This window comes from Mesoplodon densirostris, chromosome 13 (genome assembly GCF_025265405.1).
Source record: "Mesoplodon densirostris isolate mMesDen1 chromosome 13, mMesDen1 primary haplotype, whole genome shotgun sequence".
NCBI lineage: Eukaryota > Metazoa > Chordata > Mammalia > Artiodactyla > Ziphiidae > Mesoplodon > Mesoplodon densirostris.
In genome coordinates this window covers 56,032,437-56,056,733 of record NC_082673.1, presented here as the reverse complement: position 1 = coordinate 56,056,733, position 24,297 = coordinate 56,032,437, and the positions used below count along the sequence as shown (strand labels likewise).

The window sequence follows — 24,297 nt, the reverse complement described above, 5'->3', positions numbered from 1 at the left end:
AAAAAACAAAATTTTAAATGATTTTGACTCTAGGGGTTTTCTTCCTTAATATTCCCTGTTTTTTTACAAATATGTGACCATAACTATTTTTAGTTTTCTTTATTGAAAAAATGGACTATTTTTTCTGAATAATAAACAGAGCACTGGAGAAACTGAATGCCTCCAAGAAGGCATAAAGAAACACCAGAAGGCACGCTTAAGGTGTGTACAAGGAATACAGGGTTACCAGGTAGTGAGGGGTGACAGTGAAGCGGGGTGTTGGGAAATGAGACTGGAAAGGGCCTAGAGACAGGTACTTACAGGTCTTGGTTGCCCTCAGAGGGCGTTAAATTGGGTTTTATCTTTGGAGATGCCGTGCTGAGGAGCGTGGATGGTGTTTTATACTTTTTTTTTTTTTTTTTGCCGTACGCGGGCCTCTCACTGTTGTGGCCTCTCCCGTTGCGGAGCACAGGCTCCGGACGCGCAGGCCCAGCGGCCATGGCTCACGGGCCCAGCCGCTCCGCGGCACGTGGGATCCTCGCGGACCAGGGCACGAACCTGTGTCCTCTGCATCGGCAGGCGGACTCTCAACCACTGCGCCACCAGGGAGGCCCCGTTTTATACTTTTTAAAAAGGGGGGAGGGAGTGACAAAGATGACTTTAAGCCAAAAAGGAACAGTTCACAAATCAGAACCTCTAAGAAGACAGTAAGAGAGAGGAGGGGGCCCAAAGGAGGGACAGCTAGCAGGCCCAGGGAGGCGCTGGTCTGAGTCCAGGCTGGAGGTGAGACGCGCCCACGTGGACGGAGGGGAGGAGAGAGACGGGGAGGCGGGGCCAAGGCCTGGGCGGAGAGAAGGCACTGGAAATCTGGCTGCAGGAGAAACGGGGAGCTCCCGGTACAATCAAACTTGGTTTCTGTACAAATACCTACCGGTTATATACTTGGGAATCTCCTGAGAAGTGCCCTCGGGACCTGCTTTCCATCCTCCCTTTTTTTTAAAGGTTACCCTTGAGGAAGACTGCTCCTTCGCATCAGACTCAGCCAGTGAATGGTGGGTCGTTTTGGTTTGTCGCTGTCGTGAAGTTCCACAATGAGGCTCTAGTACATTTTCAAAAAAGAAAACAAAAAGCAAAACTGTCACTTTTATCGGAAATAAGGATTAGAGTGTTGGGTGAACACTGATCAGGTGTTTAATCCTGCAACCACCCTGTAAGTGGCTATTACTGTCCTCCCCTTAAGGAGGAGGGATGTCAGGCAGGGAGGTGAGTTGACTTGCCCAAGGTCACATAGCTAGGAGGCAAGCACACTAGCTAATCATGTCAGTGTGACACATGAAAGAACCTTGGGTGTAACAGATATGAGGGAACTTTTCTCCATATAAATAGTGCAATGTGGCTTTTACACCTAAGCTCCCTTAAATACTATAATCCACATGATTTTGCATATGCAGTCTTTCATCATAATTCTCTGGCACACTCAAGTTGAGAGCCACTATGTTAAGAAAGAAATAAAAGCAGAGTCTCTATACGAATGTCTAGGCATTCAAACCATTCTGACTTTAACACAATATCTCTATGAATACAGGGAAAGATCAGTAGAGAATTTTACAGCCTTCCTGTTTATTTCCATGGCAGTGATAATTATTAAGCCCCTATAATCATGAAACATGTTGCAAGGTCTGTCACTGTGAGGTTTAAATGAGATAATGTGTGCTATGGCGTCTCACTTGGCACAGTGGGCATGAATGTTGGATCTGAATCAATTTTCTGTTGCTGCCTGATGAACAGCTATCCCCTTCATATCACTTTACAAGGTTCTAAAATCAGCACACAAGTTAAACGCAGATATGATGAATGCACTGCATTTCTTTTAGGAAATATAGAAGTGTCATTTAATAACTGTTAAGGTACAGAAAAAATATATCAGCTGTAAAATACCTACAGCCAATTCTCATTATTCCCAGCAGTTATGTTCTAGAAAGTCACAGCCAACACTGAACTAGTGAACACTGAACCACTGCTCCTAGAGAAAACAAGTATGTATCTATGTATGTATGTATATATACTTCTTACAGAGATTATGATCTTAAATCATAAGAACAACTCATCCTAGTAGATTCTATTTCCTCTCTTTTACAAGGAGAAAATGAGGTTCAGAAGTGTTAAGTGACCTGCCTGAGGCTGCCCCACAATCGGAATTCAAACCTCTGTGATGGGGCTTCCCTGGTGGTGCAGTGGTTGAGAGTCCGCCTGCCGATGCAGGGGACACAGGTTCGTGCCCTGGTCCGGGAAGATCCCACATGCCGCGGAGCGGCTGGGCCCGTGAGCCATGGCCGCTGAGCCTGCGCGTCCGGAGCCTGTGCTCCGCAACGGGAGAGGCCACAACAGTGAGAGGCCCGCGTACCACAAAAAAAAAAAAAAAAACACCCGGTGAGAGCTGGAGCTTCTTGCACTACACTGCCCTGTCCCACCAGTCTCCTTCCTCTGGTCATCTCTGTATGAAGCTGAAGCAGGAAGGCACTGGGAACCTCCACTGGGAATACCCACATCAGGTGACTCAAAATTTTCCCCACTCTTTGCATGTCCGCGAATGACCTAAGTGACATGAGTATTAAGTTTGGGGTTACAAACTTAGCAACAAGGTGAAATTGCAAATATAAAACTTGCAAATAACGAGGGTCAACTGTATCTATTTTTAACTCAACTCCTTTATCATTTAGATTATGACTATCAAAAGGAGCTGACAAAAGCAATCCGATCCAAATGGAAGTATGTGTAGAGAGCACCATGTTTATCTTACCTTTCTGAGACTGGAAAGGTTTTCCACCTCCATTATGGTACTTTACACCACTATCAGCCACAAAGCCAGAGGATAAAGTCACATTGGTGGGCTGGTTTCTCATTTTCTTAGCATGTTTCCTTTCTTTTGCAGTAGACATTTCTGGAAAGAAAGTAATAAATTTAGTACAGGGAGAAGGAACTTCCTTTCAAAAATAAAAATAAATTTAATGGATAAATGTTCAAGTGACTCAAAACTTGATTCTTCAATATAATAAATCTCCATTTATTATAACTGGATTGATGATATCAAAACGTTATCATGGGGCTTCCCTGGTGGCGCAGTGGTTGAGAGTCCGCCTGCCGATGCAGGGGACACGGGTTCGTGCCCTGGTCCGGGAAGGTGCATAATAGCTTTGGGCTGTGCGTATACCAAAGAAGTACACGGGTGCGGCCTCCTTCCTTAAAGAATTAGTCGTCTCAGGCAGCCAACACTTACTGAGAACTTCCTGTGTCAGGCACTATTCCCCATGCCTCACTCATCTAGTCTCACAACTCCATGAGGGAAACTAGCACTATCCTCATTTCATAAATGAAGAAACTGTAGCACAGAGAGGTCACACGAAGCTTGTGGTTGTATTGGGATTCTAACCAGGCAGTCTGGCTCTATTCACTATTTTTAAAACAAAGAAAACTTAGGGACTTCCCTGGTGGCGCAGTGGTTAAGAATCCGCCTGCCAATGCAGGGGACACGGGTTCGTGCCCTGGTCCAGAAAGATCCTACATGCCACGGAGCAACTAAGCCCACGCGTCACAACTACTGAGCCTGAGCTCTAGAGCCCGCAGGACAGAACTACTGGGGCCGTGTGCCACAACTACTGAAGCCCACATGCCTAGAGCCTGTGCTCCGCAACAGGAGAAGCCACCGCAATGAGAAGCCCGCGCACCGCAACGAAGAGTAGCCCCTGTTAGCCACAACTAGAGAAAGCCCGTGCGCAGCAACAGACCCAACGCAGCCAAAAATAAGTAAATAAAAATAAAATAAATTTTAAAAAAAACTTAAAGAATAAGACCACATATAATAAGAGACTAAATTTTGCAGTATAGCACAATAGGAAACTGGATAAGGGAAAGAAATGTGAATCTGTGAATCTGCAGGAAAAGTCAATGAGAAAATAGGATTTCACTAGTTGGAACTTAGGGAAGAAAGTATTCAGGAATCTGCTTTGTGAATTCAGAAGTGAGGATGCTGGATAACTAGACTAGAATGGGAAGAGACAGTAGAAGGGGATAAAACTGAGTAGGCAAGGGGAGGCCACAACTCTAAACCAATGAAAAAGCCAGAAGTTGGAAAGCCAAAACCTTAGCAGTATGTAGAACAAGATGAGAGGGAATAACGAGGATTTTCTTATATTCCGTTTCAGAAGCAGAGTAGGGCAGGGATTTTGCCAGTCTTTTTCACTGCTGCATCTCCAGGACGTAGTCTTGCACAAAGCAGGGACTCAATATATATATTTGTTGAATGTACATGTGCACGCATAAATGGAGTGAAACGTGCCTATAATGCGTATATTAACAGTAAAAAATATTTAGCCAAGTGCCACCGCTTCTGATACAGCATGACCGAATATCTGCCAAGAGAACAGCTCTGGGGCCATTTACTGGACCAAGACCTATAATCTCCTACCTGAAATCAGATCCCAGTCACTAGGCTTCTGCTGAGATAGAAAGGGAACGCAGAGACACCTTGAAAATCTTGGGGAGCTCTCCCAGAGAAGGGAGCATGGGAGGGGGTAGCTGAACAATGCCCAGGTCTCAGCGTGGTCCCCTCAATGACCCATCTTATTCCTTTAGGATGTGCAAGCCTGCTCCCAGGACGGCCTCTGCCCGGAGGTGCAATGCAGAGAAATGACAGACACAGTGGGCTCGGTCACAGGGGCTGAAATGTAAGTAGATGAAGTAGGGGGTCCCCGGAGAAAGAGAAGCAGGCATGAATTTCTTGACATAAGAGAAGCCATTTTTGGCCCAAGCCATTTTGTGATCTAAGCCTGACCACAATGCTCGCCTTTAAACAGGTCTCAGTAATAGTGATCTTAATGGAACTAAAGAACAAAAGACAGAGCTATCAGGCAAGAGAAGTAACAATAGTAAAAATCAGTTGTAAACTCCCATTTCTATTTCCATGACAAGATTAGCCTGAAGCCCTTTCTTGAGCTGTTTTGCAGAATCTGAACCCCCTCGAGCACTCAATCACCAGATCAACAGAACCAAACCTACGATGATGTTGACCTTTCTTATGACCCTGGAGGTTTCAACTAAAGCTTGGACTCTGTTGACCTTTGCCACAATTTAATGCTGAATTCCCTTCTGCTGGAGCCCCTTCATGAATATGCATGTATCCTTAGCTTAAAACTTCCCCAATTTTTCTGTTGGGGAGATACTGCTTTGGGAAAGATTCCCGGTGTTCTCCTTACTTGCAGCAAGTAATAAATCCTTCCTTCTCCTGATCTTTGTCTTGGTTGGTTTTTTTGGTTTTGTTTAGTTTTGTTTGTCTTGACATCCACCAAGACGTGAACCCAGTTCTTGGGTAACAGAAAGAGGTGCCAGGCAGGGAGAGGGGCCCCTGCGCAGGCAGCAAGAGAAGAGTAGGTCAGCTGGGTGTGAGGGAGAGAATCGGAGGGGAGCCCGGCCAATACTGGGGCGCCGGTGGGGACCGCCACACACACTCCCCCATACTTGCGAACGCTGGCGGACGCCAGTCCCTCACGACCTACCTGCCAGACGCTCCGTGGTCCCGGGTCAGGATGACAATGCTCTACCACAGTCCCCGGCGCGACATGCGCAGCGAGAGAGCTGGAGGGCGCATGCGCCACTGTGACTGCGGCCTCCACGTGGCTCGGAGTCGTACGGAAACTACAACTCCCAGAATGCCGAGCGAACCCCCCTCCCCCGCCAACCAGGGACTCTTTAAAACAGGGATTCTAGCCCCAGCTTTTCAGACCCGTGAGACAGGAGTAGAAGCAGCCTACGTGGTAGTTGTCTCCGAGGGGCGGCAAGGAAAAAGGATTAGCCATGTCGTCTTTGATCAGAAAGGTGATCAGCACCGCGAAAGCCCCAGCGGCCATTGGTCCCTACAGGTACAGGAGGCCTGTGGGAGCTGAGAAGGACGCGGGGCCTGTGGGGTCGGAGGTTGTGGGGTCAGAAGTTAGGGGCTTGGGCCAGTCCGGGTCCGAGCTGCGGGGGGCCTTCGGGGTTCACCGGGCAACCTCATGCAACATGCTGCACCCGGAAACGGAACGCGGGAAAGCGGGAAGCCCACCGAGAGACCCACTACGTGTTATAAAATTATCAATTTTGTATTTTAAATTATAAAGAAAAAAGATAACGGTCTGCAAATCAGGGGAAATGCCATGAAATGAAAGATAGGAAAGTTGGGAGCATGTTGGAAAAAAAACTATAGGGAACTAGAAATTTAGAAATGAGAATATCTTGTTTTCTAAATAACCGTGAAATGGGGTAAAACAAATTTTACTTCTAAATTTAAATTGATATTGTTTTCTTTATCAAAAAAGTTTAAACATTGTGTACCTTAAAACGGTTAAAATGGTAAAAAAAAATTTAATATAAATTTATTTATTTATTTATGGCTGTGTTGGGTCTTCGTTGCTGCGCGCGGGCTTTCTCTAGTTGTGGCGAGCAGGGGCTACTCTTCGTTGCGGTGCGCGGGCTTCTCATCGCGGTGGCTTCTCTCGTTGCTGAGCACGGGCTCTAGACGCGCGGGCTTCACTAGTTGTGGCTCACGGGCTCTAGAGCGCAGGCTCAGTAGTTGTGGCGCACGGGCTTAGTTGCTCCACGACATGTGGGATCTTCCCGGACCAGGGATCGAACCCGTGTCCCCTGCATTGACAGGTGGATTCTTAACCACTGCGCCACGAGGGAAGTCCCTAAAATGGTAAATTTTATGTTTGATGTATATCTTTTATCACAGTTAAGAGAAACAATGGCGGGGCTTTCTTTATCCAAAAACGAATAAATTGCCCTTAAAGTTGATGTGTTTGGCTCTCTTTCAGGTCTCAGTGTAGCTTACGCTTTTTTTTGAGACCTTATCCTAATTCTGATATTTAGTATCCTCATTACAGAAATAATCAGTTCCGAAAATAAGCACTTGGCAGAAAAGTGTACCCTCACAGGTGGATCCTTAATTGACCCTTCAGCAGTGATTAACCTTGTCTAATTACTTATTTTCTTAAGAGTGCTCTTGGCATTGCTTTCTTTTGCTTGTTTTACAGCTTTATTGAGGTATAAGTTACATACAAAATTCACCATTTTAAGTGTAGAGTTCCATGAGTTTGGGTAAATGTATCGAGTCATGCACCTACTGCCACAATCAAGTTTTTGAACATTTACATCACCCCCACAAACCACCCCCCCTTGCAAAAACAATCCCTCATACCCGTTTGTGTTCAATTCCCACCCCTACCCCTGACCCCAGGCAGCCACTAATCTACTTTCTGCTGCTTTTTTTGTTTGTTTTTTCTAGAATTTTATATAGGTAGAATCAAATAATATGTAGTCTTTAGTTGGATCTATCCGTGGGTGTTTTTTATTTTATTTTTTTCCTTTTTGCTATCATGAATAATGCTGTTCTGAATATCCATGTGAAGTTTTCGGACATATTTCTTTTGAGTAGTTGTCTAAGAAAGAAGTCGCTGGGTTGTATGTTATGTGTATGTGGTGGTTTGTTTTTTTTTTTTGGCTGAGCCTCGCAGTTTGCGGGATATTAGTTTCCCCAACAGGGGCTGAACCAGGGCCCTCTGCAGTGAAAGCGCATCCTAACCAGTGGACCACCAGGGAATTCCCTGTTTAAATTTTTAAGAAACTGCCAAACTGTTTTCCAGAGTGTGTGTACTATTTTGCATTTGCACCAACAAAGTATGAAGGTTCCAGTTTCTCCACATCCTCATCAATACTTGTTACTATCAATGATGCTTTACTGTGTGTGATGGCATCATAAGTGTGGCTTTGGTTTGCATTACTCCTTCACTTTTTGTATGTCTTCTTTAGTGAAGTGTCTGTTCAGATCACTTGCCGATTTTTTACTGAGTTGTCTTTATATTATTGAGTTGTAAGAGTTCTTTATATATTCTGAATACAAGTCCTTTGTTAAATATGTGTTTTGCAGATATTTTCTCCCAATCCGTGACTTGGGCTTTCATTTTCTTAAAGATGTCTTTCAGTAAGCAAAAGGTTTTAATTTCAATGAAGTCCAATTATCAATTTTTTAATTTTACATTTTGCTCTTTTTGTGTCTTAGCAAAGAAATCTTTTAGCATTGAGTTTTACAGTTTATATTTATGTTTTACGTATATCCTGGATTTCTGTTCATTGCAGTCAGGCTGTGTTAGTCGACAGGACCATTTACATTTCAGGACAGCTAGGCATGGATCCTGCAAGTGGACAGCTTGTGCCAGGAGGGGTGGCAGAAGAGGCTAAACAAGTGAGTCATTTTCCACATTTGAAGTTCCCTTCTCTACTCCTTCTTAATATTGAGGAGTATTAAGAATCCATTTGGCTGGTTTGTTTATTATAGAGATAATCAGATAAGTACTTTTTAAGTTACTGGTTGACTTAAGACAGTTTTACGTCAGTAGAAAGTGGGAAATGTGATGAATCATTTAACACCCAAAAAAAAAGAGATTTTACTTTCCAAGTTGACCTTAAACCTGAATTATTGGATATCAACTAAACTTATTGTGGTAATGATTTCACAGTATATACAAGTATCAAATCATCATGTTATATACCTAAAGCTAATAAATGTTATATGTCGATTATATTTCAGTAAAATGGGAGGGAAAAACCCTGAATTATTGAAAACATCTTGCCACTTCCACATGGGTTGGGAAATTGTTTTATCAGGGCCAATGACCTGCAAAAAAAAAAAAAAAAAATCCACCACCACAAAAGTAAAAGTCAACATTTTGTTAGAAAGAGAAATATCAAAGGTTACATGCAGTATGTTTTTTTAAATAAGAATGGGGGATATAATTCTAATCCAATAAATGGAATTAAATTATAATTTAATACATTCACTGAGTCATTTGTAATATCCAAAGATAGAAAACAATCCAAATGTCCATCCATGAGGAACTAGTTAAATAAATCATGCTACATCTGTACAACTAAATTCATATGGAAAGATCTCCAAGATAAATTATTATATGATAAAATAAAACCAAGATGCAGAACAGCATGCACAATAAGCTACCCTCTGTGTGTGTGTCTAAGGATACATACATTTATGTTGGTACAAGCATTGACTGTCTCTGGAAGGATATACAAGAGACTAGAAACAGTGGTTACCTTTGATGAAGGAAACTGGGGAGGGGGAGTAAGGGTGGAAGACATCTTTTCACTGTATATGCTTTTTTATAACTTTTGAATTTTTTGTCATATGTATGTATTACCTGTTTAGAAGATTAATTTTTTTAAATCATCAACTATTATAATGTGACCAATCAAAGTGGAAGAATGAATTGAAAAATAATAAATTAAGGACAGGGTGAAAAACTAATGTTTTTCCAAAGCCCAGAATATCAAACATGTACACAATTTACTACTATTGTTTTTTGAGAAAAAGGAAAAAAACCTTTTTAAAATCAAATATTGCTTTAAAGAAAACAGGTTTTAATGCTTACTAGCTCATACTTATCCTCAGAGTGATATGGAATTAGGAGACCCAGTAATAATTTCTGTTTTAGCTTAGTGGACATTGGCTGAGAATTTCACCATTCTAGCACTGAGGAAGAGACTTCAGTCTTTTTCCTCACAAAAGGAGGCAACTTCTCACTGTATTTCAGAAAGATTCATTCCATTAAAGAAAGCCAAGAAACAATTCACTTGTATAGAGGTGGCCTACAAAGAGTAGAATTTCCTAGAAAAGGGAGATTTTTCTGCAACATAGGCTATTTAAGGAGATATTAGTAAAGATGGTTAATTGAATTGAATTAAAGCTTCAATGTAGCATCAGTGCCTTAGGCCTTTCTTACCTCGGTTCACAGGCTCTTACAAACATGGGTGAAATTCTGAAAGCAGCAGGCTGTGACTTCACGAATGGTGAGCAACTTGATATTATTTCACATTTCTGTTTGATATTTCTTTGGTCTTTTTGAAGAACACATGGCGTCCAGTAATATGTCATGCCATATCTTTGTTATTTGAAGTTGGTTTAATTTCAGTCCCATTTTAATCAAGACAGTCCAGAGCCATATACATAATATCAATGAAAAATTAATCATTAGTCAATCTAAGAAAAAAATGGAAACTTTTATTTGACCCAGCCTGAGGATTATAACCTGACAGACTTACAGAAAGATCAGAAGACTGTTCGAAAGAGGTAAGGGGAAAGGCCAGAATATATATGATTTTGACAAAGGGATACATGCAATCAAAATGGCACACATCTTGGTAGAAGGTTACTGCTGTTCGCGAGGAACGGATATCTTAGTTAATGGTTTTAGTGCTTCTCTTAGTATTGGGAATATGTGAAAAACTAGGTTCATAAAATTTTCTCCCGAAAATATCTGAGGGCCGGTTCTGCCAGTTTTCCCAGAGCACAAAGTGCCTTATCCTGATCTTTTCCCTGAATTCCTTTCTCAATGTATTGTAGGTCAGCGACTGCAGTGGCTAATGACTTGATTCTTGTAGAACTGGATGGTGGGCAACAGTCTTACTTTACAATCCCCTCTTTCAATCTTAATTTCAGCCAAGGTTTGGGAGGCATTTGGTGACCAGTTTGTCCCGTGGTCCTAGAAATGCTCATTCCCAGGTCAGGCGAGGATTTCATTAATATGCCACTCAATGTGCTATTACTGGGCTAAAGCTCTGTTAATAGTAGCCAAAAGCCAGGAAATGATTCTCTCTTGTTGCTTCTTCCCATATCTAGAGTTACACTATTATAATCATTGATCCTGTAAACTATATTTTAGGTGAATAATTTCAAGTCCTGTAGTTATTATTTTTATTGGAGGCTCAATCACATTTGAAAATGCAAGAAACAATAATCTTGTAAAATAGGCAGAACACAAGTAATATAGCTAGTGACATTAGTAAGGTCATAAGTAAGTAATGTTATGATCTAAGGGGTTACATGGCTGGCACCAGCAGAAGAACAACTGAACTTTATGGTTGGGCAGGAATTTCTGTTGTTGGAGGGGTCCGGCTAATGCTCAGTGCAGATGCACACTGCACACTAGAGGGGAGAGAGGAGGACTAAATGGGCAGAGAAAAAATTTTTATCTTTAAATTTTTCTTGTCTTGCTTTAAAATATGAATCTTATTTCATCAGTACTGTTTTTTTTAGTAATGTTTTGGATCAGACCAAATAACTAAATAAACCTAATGACAATGTATATATCTCCTAGTGGTAAAAACAACTGTTTTGCTGGCTGACATAAACGACTTCAGTACTGTCAATGACATCTACAAACAATGTAAGTAATTTGGCTTTATTACTATTTTCCATTTTAAAGAGAAATATATCTATTAACCTTAATAAGTGTCCATTATGAATTAGGAATGTTGGGAGATGCTAAAGAAATGGTCATAGATCCTGTCCTAAAAGAATTAATAGCCTGATTAGAAATACACAGTGTCCCCCCAATGAAAACATCCAAGATATTTCTATTGCATTCCCTAGAATAACATACTACAACCGGACAAATCCATTTCCCTAAAGCTTAATTTTGTTACCCTCCTCAGGCTTTCTAAGCCCTCCTAATCATTTTTCAACACATAGATTGTATTTATTATCGCTGTGATAAGGTTTAGCCACCACCTCTGTTCTACTCTCTCAGAATCATTAGCTGGTTAGTTAATATTTCTGTGCCTTGGTTTCCTCATATGCAAAATGGGGATAAAACCTTATAAGGTTGTTGGAATTTTAAATGAGTTAATACAACATGTAAACATGTTAGAACAGATGCTGGCACGTTGTAAACACTCAGTAAGTGTTATCTGTTATTATTAACATTGCTGTCCTAGTGGGGAAAATGAATATCCCTACCACCTGGTGAGATAAGACAAAGATATAACACGGAAAAGGCATCATCACTTATAATTATCACTTTAAAAACAACCTCCTTCATGTCAAACAAGATCAAAGTGTCAGAGTATGTGAGTATTTTCATTTTTTTCCCCAGAAAACTAAGATATTTTTTAAAATATTAAACATCATGGGAATCATGGCAAAATATTTTATCAAATATAAATATGAGCTTCTTTTTTTCCACGTTGCTTATATCTAAGAACTGACACATATCTGAAGCACTTACCAGATTCTTGTTCCTGCAGTGTTGAGTTTCAGCATAGTATCTGAAAACTAAACTGAAATTCTTTTAAATTTAGATTTCCAGAGTAGTTTTCCTGCAAGAGCTGCTTACCAGGTTGCTGCTTTGCCCAAAGTAAGTACACATTTGTCTTAAAATTAAGAAAATTAAAAATCAAGGCCACACATGGACATGAACACAACAGAATCAGAGTACTTAAATTGTGAGAAAAAGTAAAACAGCAGCTATATTGTTTTACTGTTACTTAGAGACTATAAATTGAGCCAGGTCTGTGAGTTCTGCAGTAAAAATTTTACTTTTCTATCATATAATAAAAAATCTAGGGAATTCCCTAGCGGTCGGTCCACTGGTTAGGACTCTGTGCTTTCACTGCCAAGGGCCCAGGTTTGATCCTTGGTCTGATCCTTGGTTGGGGAACTAAGCCCGCAAACCACGCAGCATGGCCAAAACAAAAACAAAAAACAAAAAAACAGTAGACCTTCTACTAGAAAAAGTCATCTGAAAACCAGTGGCTCATAGATTTCTCACCATTCCTGCTTTGGTATTCTAGTCGAACTAGAAGCTCTTCCTGTGCCCCTTAGCAGCACAGTATTTCTACCTATAAAGAAGCAGCTCTTATGGACTTCTGGCAATTTTCCACTAAAGAAATTTATCTTCTATGAGTGGTTTTTTTGTTACTTGGAATGATCAGTATCATCAAATTTATTAAGGTATAGAATGTGATGGAAGGAGCTCCGAACTTGGAGTTATAAGACATGGGTTTGAACCTTGCTGTTTAGTTTTATGTCCTGGGATGGGTTAAACAACCTTTCTAAGCTACAGTGTATCAATCCCCTGCATTGAGAGAACCCCTGATAATAGAGCTGCTGTGGGAATCCCATGAGCTAACATAGACGAACACATTGAGCATGATAACCTGGCCTACTGTAGACTCTTGGTGCATGTGCCCCCTCCTTTACTTCTTTGATAAGTTTAATGTTAAAAAATGCATATGTTAAAAATTGCATATGTTTTTAGTAGGTATTATGGTGCTCTCTTAATTTATTCATTATTTTCCTGACAGGGAGGCCGTGTTGAGATTGAAGCAGTAGCTGTCCAAGGACCTCTCGTGACAGCTTCGCTCTAAGTGGGCCCAGTGTTATTTAGTCTGGAATTTTAATAATGTTTTTAAATTAACATCTTAATTTTTACAGTATTTGTTGGAAAGTGTAAGGTTGACTGAAATATCTGAAGTTATGATGGAAATACCATATAATAAGGGGAATTGAACATGAGTTGAAGATTAATGATGAATCTAGTTACTGATGTTATAAATTACACTTCTTTAACACTCATTACTAGATGTGGGAAAAGAGACACACATTACATAGTTACTCAGAAAAATAAAAGTAATGGGAAATAGCATGTAGAAAAGATGAGTTACTATTCCTGAGAAATAATAAAGAGCACACCTACTTCAATTAAACTCTATTAATTTAATGGTGTGAACTATTTAGTTCTCATGTCAGATACATGATTCTGCTTTTACTTGAGTAAAATTAAAGCATTTAAGTTTGAATGGTAGAGGTAAAGGAGAAGAAACTGGACCAAATTTTATATAGATAATATTTTTCTAATGGAAATAAAATAACATGCAAATTTTCCTTTGTGTGATTCTGTTCATTTATTTTTTTTAAAGTTTAATGTATACACTAAATAAAGGTGGGGGAAATATGAAGTTTAAATTCCAACTTTTTTTCTCAAAGCTTACTTCTGGCTTTACATTTTTACACTGGTAATAAGGCTATGTATAACCATTTTGTGTTTGTTCTTTAAAGTCTTTTAACATTTTTAGAAACTACTACATGAATACCTCCTTGTTGTAGAATAAATTCCAACACAGAATTATGTAGATTAAAAAGTAAAAGTCCCAGGACTTCCCTGGTGGCACAGTGGTTAAGGATCCACCTTCCAATGCAGGGGACATGGGTTCGATCCCTGGTCCGGGAAGATCCCACATGCTGCGGAGCAACTAAGCCCGTGCATCACAACTACTAGAGCCTGCGCTCTAGAGCCCGAGCCACAACTACTGAGCCCGCGAGCCACAACTACTGGAGCCCATGCACCTAAAGCCCGTGCACCACAACAAGAGAAGCCACTGCAATAAGAAGCCCGCACACCGCAACAAAGAGCAGCCCCCGCTCGCCGCAACTAGAGAAAGCCTGCACGCAGCAACGAAGACCCAATGCGGCGAAAAATAAATATATAAATAAATTTAAAAAAAAAAAAGTAAAAGTCCCCCTCACTCACTGGCCATTCCACTTACCTCCCCAAAGATGACCACTGCTAAGAGTTTTGAGTGTAACCAGCAGATAGTTTTCTATTCGTTATATACTTAATCATCTAGTTTGGTTTTGGCTTGTTTACATAAATGGAGCTTTACTGTATATATTATTCTACAGATTGCTTTCTTCTTGTCTTGAAGGTCTTCCATGTAACTACCTATTGATCTACCTCATTTTTAAAGCTGTTGCGGAGTCATCTTTTGTGTAAATATACCTTAGGTGATTTAACCATTGATCCAAACAATTCCATATTTGCAAAATTATCATATCAATGCTGCTGTAACATTCTTACATACACACATAACATTTTACATATACCTATTTATTTGAGGTTAATTGAGAAATGTCATGCTAATTTGAAAAGTTTGGTAAACCAAAAGATAATATCAGAAGCACTTGGGAAGAGCAGTTATAACACATTGACTAGAGATGTATTAATGTCTTTTGTTACCCGAATGTTATTGACAGAGAGACATACCAATATCACTTAATAACAAATCACCGGCCATAGGAGTTAGTTTCTGCACAAATCGCCCAGTCAATAACGAGTTTAAGAGCACAGACTTTGGAGTAATTCTAACGGGATTCAAGGCCCAGATCTACCGCTTATTAGCTGTATGATCTTGAGCTAGTTATTTAACCTCTTTAAGTCTCAGTTTCCTGAGAGATAATAATTGCACCTTCTCAAAGGGATGTTGTAAGGATTAAATAAGATAATGTATATGGAAAGTACTTAGCAGTGTCTAGCATACAGCAAAGGATCAAAAATCTGTCACTATTCATCAGTATTTAATAATTATCGTATAGAATAATGTGCTAGATGGAAAAGTTTCTGCTATTTACATACTTAAATTTATTGACATAAAAGATAAGGATGAGGATTCTTCAAGGAGGTAGAGTTGGGGAGTATAGCACTATGAGTTAGTTGATAAACAAGATTAGGCCCTGAAAATTATTTTAGACATTTTTACATGAAGCAGTACAGTACAGTAGTCAAGGGTGTAGGCTCTGGAGCCAAACTGTTGATTTCAAATTCTATTCCACCACTTATTAGCTTTGTAACTTTGGGCTAGTTACTTAAGCTCTCTGCTCTGTTTCTTCTGTAAAATATCTCCTTTGTTTCATCTGTAAAATGGGGATATTACTAGTACCTACCTTATAAAGTTGTAAGGTTTAAATAAGTTAATATGTATAGAGCACTTAGAATAATGCCTGGCACATAGCTATGATGATAATGATAGAAACCTTTCTGTTATTTGGCAATAAAAAGAAATGAGGGAATTCCCTGGCGGTCTAGTGGTTAGGATTGGGCACTTTCACTGCCATGGACTGGGTTCAGTCCCTGGTTGGGGAACTGAGATCCTATAAGCTGTGTGGCACAGCCAAAAAAGAAAAATAAGCTATCAAGCCACAAAAAGACATGAGGAATCTTAGATGCACGTTACTAAATGAAAGAAGCCAACCTAAGAAGATAACATACTGTATGATTCCAACTATGTGACATTCTGGGAAAGGCAAAACTATGGAGACAGTAAAAAGATCAGTGGTTGCCAGGGTGGCAGAGGAAGTAGGGGAGGGATCAACAGGTGAAGCACAGGAGATGTTTAGGGCGGTGAAACTACTATGTATGATACTGTAATGGTAGATACATATCATGCGTTTATCAACCATAGAATGTAAAGCTCAAAGAGTGAACCCTCATGTAAACTAGGGGCTTTAGTTAATAATAATGTGTCGGTGTTCATCAATTGAAACAAAGGTACCACACTAATTAAAGAGGTTAATAATTGGGGAAACTGTGCAGTGGGGAGGAGGAGTATTTGGGTACTCTTTGTACATACAAATGCCCTAGAAAATTTAAACCTTTTTTTTTAAGGACTGTAGTAATGCAGTCTGTGGTAGACTGTTAAGTGAAAGGTCTTTTCCCTTTCAGTTAAAACATGTTGCTCATAGTTAACTGCTATTGCCTAAAAATATAAAGACTTAGGAAAGGGCTTCCCTGGCAGCACAGTGTTTAAGAGTCCGAAGTCTGTGTACTGCAACGAAGAGTAGCCCCGTCTCACCGCAACTAGAAAAAGCCCACGCGCAGCAACGAAGACCCAATGAAGCCAAAAATAAATAAATCATAAATAAATAAATAAATAAATTTTTTAAAAAAAGACTTGGGAAAATCAGCAGGTGACAAACACCCCCTGCAAAGTGTGCTTGGAAAAATGTTGGCAGGTGATGAAATTTGTCTAGGACAGTACCTGAGTTTATGTTACCCATCAAAACTGGTTTATTATCCACCACTTCACACTTATCAAAGAAGCTATGTAATTTATATCCATGGTTTAAACAATAATAAAATGAACATCTACGTACCAAATCCAGCCCAAGAAAGGAACATCACCAATACTCTGGGAGCCCTGCATAAGCCATTACCCTCACTTCTGCCAAAGGTAACTACAGTCCTAAATTTTATATGAATTGTTCTTGCTTGTCTTTATAGTTTTGCCATTTAGAAGTTATGCATTCAAATAAGAAGTGAAGATCATTTAGTTTGGCCTGATTTTAAATTTTATATTAGTAAAATACAGAATATATTTGTCTGACTTGTTTTCACTCAATATTATGGTTTAAAAAAATGTTAAACATCTAATACCAAGCAGATACAAAAGAATGTTGACCACCCACGTTCCTACCACACAGTTTGAGAAAAAGAACACTCTTACTGCTATATAAGACCAGATATGATGCTCCAATCCGGATGTCCCCTTCCCTCCCATCTCAGAGGAAACCTGAATTTTGCATTTATCATTTCTTCTTTCTTCTGTTATCAAATGTTTGAATCATTGAAATATTTTAAGTCTCTGAGCTGAAACGAAAATGAAATCATATTTGCATTGTTATTTGTTTTTAAAGGAATGTCTTTGACATGTCACCATTGAGTATGATGCTTCCTATTGGTTTTCTTTTAATAAATTTATTTATTTATTTTTGGCTGTGTTGGGTCTTCGTTGCTGCGCGCGGCCTTTCTCTAGTTGCGGGGAGCAAGGCCTACTCTTTGTTGCAGTGCGCAGGCTTCTCATTGTAGTGGCTTCTCTTGTTGCAGAGCACGGGCTCTAGGCGCGCAGGCTTCAGTAGTTGTGGCTCGAGGGCTTAGTTGCTCCTCAGCATGTGGGATCTTCCCAAACCAGGGCTCAAACCCGTGTTCCCTGCATTGGCAGGCGGATTCTTAACCACTGTGTCACCAGGGAAGCCCCACTATTGTTTTTTATATATCCCTTTTATTAGATCAAGAAAATTTCCTTCTAGACCTACTTTGCTAAAAGCCCTTCCTCCCTTCCTTCTTTCCTTCCTTCCTTCTTTCCACAAATACTTAATAAGCCAGATATTGTCATGTGCCGTGATTTCCGCAATAAACAGCCTAAAATTCTTGCCCTCAGGGAATTTACACAAACAAAGCAAGTAAATTATATACTAGGGAAATATATATCATAGGGACAGAAAATAGATTAGAACTTACCAGGGGTTGGGAGTAGCAAGCTATGAGGAGCTATTGCTTAATGGGTTACAGTTTATGTTGGAAGAGATGGAAGAGTTTTGGAAATAATTGGGATGGTTGCACAGCATTGTGAATGTATTTAGTGCCACTGAATTGTACACTTAAAAACAGTTAAAATGGTAAATTTTGTTATCTATATTTTACCACAATTTTTTAAAGTAAGAAAGAAAAACCAGACACAAAAAATTATGTTAGATTGTTAAGAGCTATAGGGAAAAGCAAAGCAAGGGGAGTTGGAGAGTATAGTGGACTGCAGGTTTAATAGGGTCAGTGAGAAGGTGACATTGGAGTTTAAAATGGTTGCTGAAATTTGTTGAATTTTTCCTGTTATCTATGAGGTTGTGATATGATTTTTTTCATTCAATTTGCTAATATGGTAAAATACAACTATAGTAATGACTTTTTTATAATGTAGAACCAACCTTTCATTCCTAGATAAATTCAACTTGGTCAGCATATATATTATAATGTATGTTTTATACACTGAAATTCAGAATGATATATTTCTTTTGTTGTTTAGGATCTTTACATTTATGTTCAGCTGTGAGACTGGTTTTTGTCTTTTATAAAAGAGTTTATGGTTGTAAATATCTATCCTTGAATGTTTGATGGTGTTTACCTATAAAACTGTTGGGTCTTGGTATTTTCTTTGGGAAAAAATTTTAAATTACTGATTCAATTTGTTTCATGGTAACAGGAACATTCAGATTTTCTAGTCTTTACTTCAGTTTGGGGTCATTTACATTGCTGTAGGATTTGTACACTTCATCTAAATTTCACCTTTTTAATCTCTTGCATCTCTATTCAAGTGCCTTCATTTCATCTAATATAGTTTATTTGTGCTTCTATTGTTTTTTAATCAGTCTTGCCCAGAAGTTTATCAATTTTATTAATCTATTTACAGGACCATTTTTGGCTCTTTTGATTCTTTCTATTACCTTTCTTTTCTTTAGCATTAATTTCTGCTCTTATATTTAATGTTTTCTTCAGCTCATTTATGACACTTCTTTCTACTTTTAATATTAAGACTCTTATTTGGATGTGACAGAAACCCAACTCAACTAGTATAAGTGGAAAAAAAGAGGAGTTCATAGGCTCATGTAACAGAGAAATCCAGAGTACAGCTGGCTTTAAGCATGTGTGTTCCAGAAACTTCCCGGCTCCATCTGTCTCTTAGAGGAAGATGCTGCAGGGCCACCAAGGTAGAGAGAGACCACCAAGGTACTAACCCAGCAGAAAGACATCATTTCCTGATATCTCTGGCAGGAGAGTCTCAGAGAAGCCTCTGATTGGTCCAGCCCAGGATAGGGACGCATTCCTAAACCAGTCACTGTAGTCAGGAAATCAGATACTAAGTGATCATAAAATGTCTAAAGAGTCACCCATATTTCCCTGCTGTTGTCATACTCCTTACCTTTGAGGGAGTGGGTAATTTAAAAAACCCTTTTCTTTCTGAAGGACACAATGAGTCAAAAGTAATACGTTTCTATAACAAAAATTCACATAAATACAGAGAAAAGCTTTCAAACACTTTATTTCTAATAACATTCAATCAAAATTGTAAATATTGAACCAGCAGTACAAAATAATTTTATAAAAATTTTGGCCATATTTTCCCTATAGCCAATTATATTCAGTTCTGAGGAAATTATCATGATTATTTAAGAATAAAGAGCATGTGTCATCAACAAGCATTTAGAGTGCAAAATTTGTACTAGGCCCTGTAGGGCACTCTTCCTGCTCTCTAAAGAGCTTACAATCTTTTCACTAACATTTGGTCAACAATTAGAAAGCATTAACAATAACTTCAAATAAAATTTTTAGTTTCAGTGTTTTTTCCTAAGATATCAAAAAATTAGTTATCATAAATTGTGGTCAGCTAAGTGCTAATATACTTGGGCATAGTTGCTCTCTCTGTAACACTAATCAATATTTACTAATATAGCAAGGATTTTTGGAACATTCTCTGTAACCTGCTGTCTCCAATAGATTCCAGTGAGGAAAATCCAGAAGTGCTCTATGCTCAGCGATTCAACAGACATAAAGTTCTATTAATAGTTGTGCTTTGGCTAACTTGCTATTGCAACACTAAAAAAATAATAATCCCTCGGATGCATCAACATGATTTTTGACTGATTGTATTATGTGTAATGTTAGATTTCCTCTTTTTAAAGTTTATATTTTCTGAAGTTTCTACCATGAACATGTATTCATTTTTACTAAGAAAAAATTATTATTTTAATAGTAAAGGAGTTCTTCCTTGCAATTATTACCTAAATAATCCCTGTGTCATATACAAGTACTTAGAAGCAGCGTTTTTACAAAAAAAAAAAAACAAAAAAACCCCACACTTTTTAACAAAGCTCTGATATCCAGAAAACTTGAAGCAAATCCATACTGATCCACTAAATAACCACTAGCTGAAATAAACTTTTCATTTGTTTTCACAGTGGACTGCTATGAGTTCACCTTTGGGCCTTGTGTCTTCCTAGTGAGGTGCTGGGGCTGAAACTCCCTCCCAGCCCAAAGCCCCTCTACAACAGTACAGCTGCTGTGGAGAGCCTCTTCTCTTTATCACTGAATATATATATATATTTTGTTTTGTTTTGTTTTGGTTTTGGGGGTTTTTTTTGCAGTATGCGGGCCTCTCACTGTTGTGGCCTCTCCCGTTGCAGAGCACAGGCTCTGGACGCGCAGGCTCAGCGGCCATGGCTCATGGGCCCAACCGCTCCGCGGCATGTGGGATCCTCCTGGACCGGGACACGAACCCGTGTCCCCTGCATCGGCAGGCAGACTCCCAACCACTGTGCCACCAGGGAAGCCCTGAATATATATTTTTTAAGTATTTGGAATCAGGGTCACATAAATTGATTCAGTATAATATGCATTACTTTTTTCATAAATTTATATGATAGCATGAATTATGTTTTGCTACAGTTACTTTTATTTTGTTAAGAAAAATTTGAGAACTACTTATATTTTACAAGGAAAAAAAAAATGAGGCAGATTTCAAACCAAAATTATTGTCCCTAACTGGTTTCTCAGAACTCTTTTTCTGGAAACTGGTGAGGCTTGCAGATCTCTGTCCCAGTAGTGGATAGAGTTATATGTTTATTCACGTCAGTTGCACATTATTAAACAGAAAGGATAATTTAGATTAACATAATACAGACTGGCCCCTCTTCGACCTTCAAAAGTTATTAAAGCCTGGCTGATGTCTGGAGACTTCTTTCATTAGGCGCAGAAGTAACGATATGGTTGTTAACTTGCAATATCTCAGCTATTGCCCAGTACATTTGCTGGGTGGTATTTCTGAAGTAAAGCTGAAGGTTTCCAGTTTGACTCCATATGGGTTAACACTGACACGGAATTCCTTAACTTTTGCTGAAAGTAACAAGAACTGAAAAGAGAAATTCCACACCTGTCAACAGTTCTCTGAGATTACACTGATTCTGCAATTAAAACCTTGAGATTGCAACCAATCTCACTCGTTAACTTTATAAGCTCTGGGGACCAGAGGAGCTGACAAAGTTTTAGATTAAATGATACCTTGTGAGCAAATGCTTTCAACTTTTCAGACACAGCCATTCCTTGCTATTAGAGGATCATTCTCCTTTCACCCAACAGATGCACTGGGCTACATGAATGGCTTTATGATGTTCACATTGCGGACTTTTGTGAAACAATTCAGAATTGGGTCACCAGATTAGCTTTATAAAAATGAGATGCTTGTAATGTTAGATGCTATAAGAAGCTATTGTATTTACCAAAAGAGCACAGATTATTTGACTATGACCACCCAACACTCTTTGATTTTTCCACTTCAATGTGGAAAAGAAACATTTTCCTTTAAAAGCCATTTTTAACTCAAGGCCAAGTGTGGAATAAAGTATTTGTTAAGAATGATGATGGGGAATTCTCTGGTGGTCCAGTGGTTAGACCTCTGTGCTTTCACTGCTGAGGGCCGGGGTTTGATCCCTAGTCAGGGAACTAAGATCCCACAAGCCATGCCGCATGGCCAAAAAAATTTTTTTTTAAATAATGACCTGGGTGTTTTGACTGCTCAAAGGCTATTAGCTATGCTAGGACTCTTACTGCAAAGTTTAAATGGAAAAAGCAATGAGGTCCCATGTTGGCCACACACTCCTCTCATGTGGGTCCCCCAGGAGTGATGCAGAAAGCTCAGCTTCTCTGTTCACCGGTGCCAAATCAAATCTTGGAGGCAGAGTTTTGGGTGAAGTAGAAAAGGATAGCTTTATTACTTTGCCAGGCAAAGGGGACACAGCAGGCTCCTGCCTCAACATACTGTGTGTCCTCACTTGGAGGAGATAGTGAGAAGTTTTATAGTAATTGTTCAAAGACGGCGTGATCAGCTCATGGCCATTGTTCTGATGGGTTGGTGGTGAGGTAAGAGTCGGCATCATCAACCTTCAGGTCCAACTGGTCTGGGGTCTACATGCTTGTGGGCAGCATACCTTCGTTAACTTCTCCCACCTGGAGGGGGTTTCAGTATCTGCAAAGTAGCTCAAAGATATTGTTGTGTGCATCCGTTGATGGGGAAACAGAGCCTTGCCCCAAGGCTGCTCTTGACTGTTTGTTTCTCCCTGGTCTCGCATCCTCTCCCTCCCCTGATTAACAACTGCTTGAATCTGCCTATTGGAACTCAGGGAAGGTCATGGAGGCTGAATGAAGGCTGTTTCCTGTAATCAAAGAAATGGGGGACACAAAAAGGCTTTGTGCCCAGGAGCCCCACAGGGCCCTGCTTGGTATCAGGAGATGGTACAGAGCACATCTGGCGAAGAGTTTTGGAGTCTGGATTGGGAATTTCCTAGATTCGCAACTGGCACCCTCTGTCAGTAAACGCCAGCGTTCACTCCCTAATGGGGATACCAGCTGGTGAATCGTTTGTTCACCATTTCCTTCCCAGCTAGATACAGAGAATTCTGAATCATCTTAATAGGTCACAAAACTGGGTTACAAAGTGGTTGTATGGCCACTGGAATTAGAAAATCCAGTGGAAAATCCAGCCCTGATGGTAGTTTTTCTATTAATTCATTATAAATAGCTCAAGCCTTATCCAACTTGTGCATTTTGAATCTGGAAGCAAAATTGATAAACTCCTCTCAGAGTCTGGGGACTTAGAATGCACTTTGATATGCTAAGTCTATATACCAGCTTTAGGCAAAAGAAAAAAATTTGAGCAGTGAGAAGGATGGATTCGTGGTTTTACACGCACTTTTTCACAATGTAAGGACAAAATAGTGATTCGTGGTTTTTTTCTTAATTAATTAATTAATTTATGGCTGCGTTGGGTCTTGTTGCTGAGCGGGAGTTCTCTAGTTGTGGCCAGCAGGGGTTACTCGTCATTGCAGTGTGCAGGCTTCTCATTGTGGTGGCTTCTCTTGTTGCGGAGCATGGGCTCTAGGCGTGCGGGCTTCAGCAGCTGTGGCACGTGGGCTTCAGTAGTTGTGGTGCATGGGCTTAGCTGCTCCGCGGCATGTGGGATCTTCCTAGACCAGGGCTCGAACCCGTGTCCCCTGCATGGGCAGGCAGATTCTTAACAACTATGCCACCAGGGAAGCCCGTCATTTGTGTTTTAAAATGTGGATGTATAAGCATACACTTCTGTTTTAGCATATCCACATAGCCTTTTTAAATTTTTATTTATTTATTTATTTGGCTGTTCTGGGTCTTAGTTGCAGCGTGCGGGCTCTTTTAGCTGAGGCATACAGGCTCTTAGTTGTGGCAGGTGGACTCTTAGTTGCAGCATGCATGTGGGATCTACTTCCCTGACCAGGGATCGAACCCAGGCCCCCTGCATTGGGAGTGTGGAGTCTTAACCACTGGACCACCAGGGAAGTCCCTACATTACCTTCTTAGGGAAGTAAACACAAGAAGCTTTATCATCTTTTCATAGAGGGACTAAAGGATATGGGAGGAACAACTTTACTTCCCATTTCATACCTTTCTTTATTATTTGAGTTTTACTACAGGCACTTATTACTTTAATTTTGTTTAAAAAATAAATTAGCAGATTATTTAGATGAAACGTTTAATTTTAGAATATTCAAATATCATGGAACATTTCAATTTTCTTTATAGGTTTTGAATTACAAAGTTATTAATATTATCTAAAAGAATAACTTCTAAAAATGTCTTAGTAAACACATTAAAGGCCAAAGACAAAAGTATAGAAAGTATCAGAAATTTATACAAATTTCCAAATTTTTCTGAGAATAAATGATTTTAGTTATTATGGAAAATAATGGTATTAATAAGTAATTTGAAAACTTTTACATTATAACTATATAATAATGCTTTT

The 24,297-nt window shown here is 39.6% G+C and overlaps 2 protein-coding genes across 5 annotated transcripts in view; one reads left to right on the top strand and one right to left on the bottom strand.

The window, feature by feature from the left end:
- Nucleotides 1–5,615, bottom strand: part of POP1 (POP1 homolog, ribonuclease P/MRP subunit) — a 36,707-nt gene extending 31,092 nt beyond the window's left edge. For all 4 annotated transcript variants that reach the window (XM_060116175.1, XM_060116179.1, XM_060116177.1 and 1 more), the window contains exons 1-3: nt 5,532–5,615; nt 2,780–2,920; nt 911–1,078 (exon numbers count right to left, since the gene is read on the bottom strand). In XM_060116175.1, the coding sequence (XP_059972158.1) occupies nt 911–1,078; nt 2,780–2,918 (307 nt within the window). In that variant the 5' untranslated portion in view covers nt 2,919–2,920; nt 5,532–5,615. The remainder of the gene's footprint in view (nt 1–910; nt 1,079–2,779; nt 2,921–5,531) is intronic.
- An 88-nt stretch (nt 5,616–5,703) lies between these two features.
- On the top strand, nt 5,704–13,734 carry RIDA (reactive intermediate imine deaminase A homolog). The gene is made up of 6 exons (XM_060116109.1): nt 5,704–5,894; nt 8,149–8,254; nt 9,819–9,873; nt 11,181–11,249; nt 12,163–12,218; nt 13,168–13,734. The coding sequence occupies exons 1-6, from the start codon at nt 5,830–5,832 to the stop codon at nt 13,228–13,230; spliced, it is 414 nt and encodes a 137-aa protein (XP_059972092.1). The 5' UTR covers nt 5,704–5,829; the 3' UTR covers nt 13,231–13,734.
- Nucleotides 13,735–24,297: the final 10,563 nt, after the last annotated feature.